General features: G+C 39.0%; 1 protein-coding gene across 1 annotated transcript; it reads left to right on the top strand.

The window, feature by feature from the left end:
• Positions 1-247: 247 nt before the first annotated feature.
• Positions 248-1,945, top strand: LOC117619771 (UDP-glucosyltransferase 29-like). Its single transcript, XM_034349800.1, has one exon. The coding sequence runs from the start codon at positions 401-403 to the stop codon at positions 1,778-1,780; it is 1,380 nt and encodes a 459-aa protein (XP_034205691.1). The 5' UTR covers positions 248-400; the 3' UTR covers positions 1,781-1,945.
• The last annotated feature ends 373 nt before the right edge of the window (positions 1,946-2,318 follow it).

Raw genomic sequence — 2,318 nt, 5'->3', positions numbered from 1 at the left:
CTTTCTTCTAGAAACATTGGTGGGTTCTTACATCAGGCCAAACAAAGAAGATGTTTGAACTTCTTTTGTGTGATTGGCCTCATATGAATCTTTATCATAAAAGTTTGGAAAATATTAGGCGTATCATATTTTTATATTATATTGTGTACCATCTTTCTAATAGTTGTATTGGCGGGCTTCATTTCTATTAAAAATATAATATAAAAATGTGATAAACCTAGCATTACCCCAAAAGTTTATCCCACGTATTTCCCTTGACTTAAGTATGCACTGACACGAAGACTCCTCGCGTCCCTTCCAACTTCTATGATGCTAAATATGTACACACACATAGAGCTAGCCATAACCGAACCTATCAGCCTATAATCAAACAACCGAAAGAAAAGAGCCAAAGAGAGAGATGGTTTACTCTGAGCACAAAAGCATTACTGTTCTTATGCTTCCATGGCTAGCTCACGGCCACATTTCTCCCTTCCTAGAGCTTGCCAAGAAGCTTACCTCTAAGAGAAATTTTCACATCTTTATCTGTTCCACGCCTGTCAATCTCACCTCCATTAAGCCAAAACTCTCTCCAAAATACTCTCATTGCATTGAATTTGTGGAACTTCATCTTCCACATGAAGAGTTGCCTGAATTGCCACCTCATTACCACACCACCAATGGCCTCCCTCCTCATCTCATGTCCACTCTCAAAAGGGCCTTCGACATGTCCAGCAATAACTTCTCCAACATCCTCACAACCCTAAAGCCAGATTTGCTCATTTATGATTTTATTCCACCATGGGCACCCTCTCTAGCTTCGTTGCAAAATATTCCATCGGTCCGGTTCATCACCACCAGTGCTGCCTTGAGCTCCCTTCGTGTTCACCATCTCAAGAACCCTCGTGTCAAGTTTCCTTTTCCTTCGATCTATCTTCGGGATTACGAAGCTAAAAAGTTCAACAATCTGTTAGAACCTTCGTCAAATGACATCAACGACGGAGACCGCGTCCAGCAATGCAGTGCTCGATCATGCAACATCATTTTGGTGAAGACATCTAGAGAGATTGAAGCAAAATATGTTGATTATCTCTCTGGTTTAATGGGGAAGAAGATCGTGCCAGTTGGTCCGCTTGTTCAAGAGCCAATGGATCTAAAAGTTGATGAGGAAACATGGATCATGAAATGGCTGAACAAAAGGGAAAGGTCTTCGGTTGTTTATGTTTGCTTTGGGAGTGAGTACTTTTTGTCCAGGGAGCAAATCGAAGAGCTAGCTCATGGGTTAGAGCTTAGCAAAGTGAGCTTTATTTGGGTTATAAGATTTCCAAAGGAAGAGAAAGGTAAAAGAGTTGAAGAGGTGTTACCAGAAGGGTTTTTAGAGAGGGTGGGGGAGAAGGGAATTATAGTGGAGGGTTGGGCTCCGCAGGCAAACATATTGAAGCATTCAAGTGTTGGTGGGTTTGTGAGTCACTGTGGATGGAGCTCAGTGTTGGAGAGCATCAAGTTTGGTGTTCCAATTATAGCCATGCCTATGCATCTTGACCAGCCAATTAACGCTAGATTAGTAGAGGAGGTGGGTGTTGGTGTGGAAGTTAAAAGAACAGGAGAAGGAATTTTGCAAAGAGAAGAGATGGCGAAGGTGATCAGAAAGGTGGTTGTGGAGAAAATTGGAGAGGGCATGAGAAAAAAGGCATTGGAATTAAGAGACAACATGAAAAACAAAGATGGAGAGATAGATGGGGTCGTGGAGGAATTGATGCAATTTGTAGGAGAAGGGAAACAAATATCTACTTTTAAGTGAAAAGGAGTTGAGACTTCAATAATCATTTTAATGATTTTGAATGCTAAGCGTATCTGATGGCCGATCATGTGAATGTTGGCTTTGACTTCTCTACGTTTTAGCGTCTTTTTAGCATTCAGTACTCATTTTCTAATGATTTTGAATAATGCTCATGTCAGATAAACTTTTTTTGTGTGGATAAAATAGTATCTGTTCATTGCTATCCTTTAGGTGGTTGTACTCTTGTATTGAATTCTGATTTGGCATTTTTATCAACATTGAAACACCACGAGCCCTTAATACACAAAATATTAGTGACCACATAGCTTGTTCAAGAATATAAAACGCCGCTAATGACTACTAGTGTAGTGGTTTGAAGTAATTGCTTACTATAAGTAATTGCTCTTAAAAAAAGATTATGGTGAATTTAAGTCCTAACATCTATGTAGTGTGTGTGAGTTTAGTATGATATTACCCCTTTCAATAAAAAAAGTTTTAAATTTTTTTTTTAAAAAAGAATAAGTAAATAAACCAGGATATCAAATAGGTATTTTTTGTT

Source organism: Prunus dulcis, chromosome 2 (genome assembly GCF_902201215.1).
Source record: "Prunus dulcis chromosome 2, ALMONDv2, whole genome shotgun sequence".
Lineage (NCBI taxonomy): Eukaryota > Viridiplantae > Streptophyta > Magnoliopsida > Rosales > Rosaceae > Prunus > Prunus dulcis.
The sequence above is the reverse complement of the archived record's forward strand: the minus strand, read 5'-3'. Positions and strand labels throughout refer to the sequence as shown.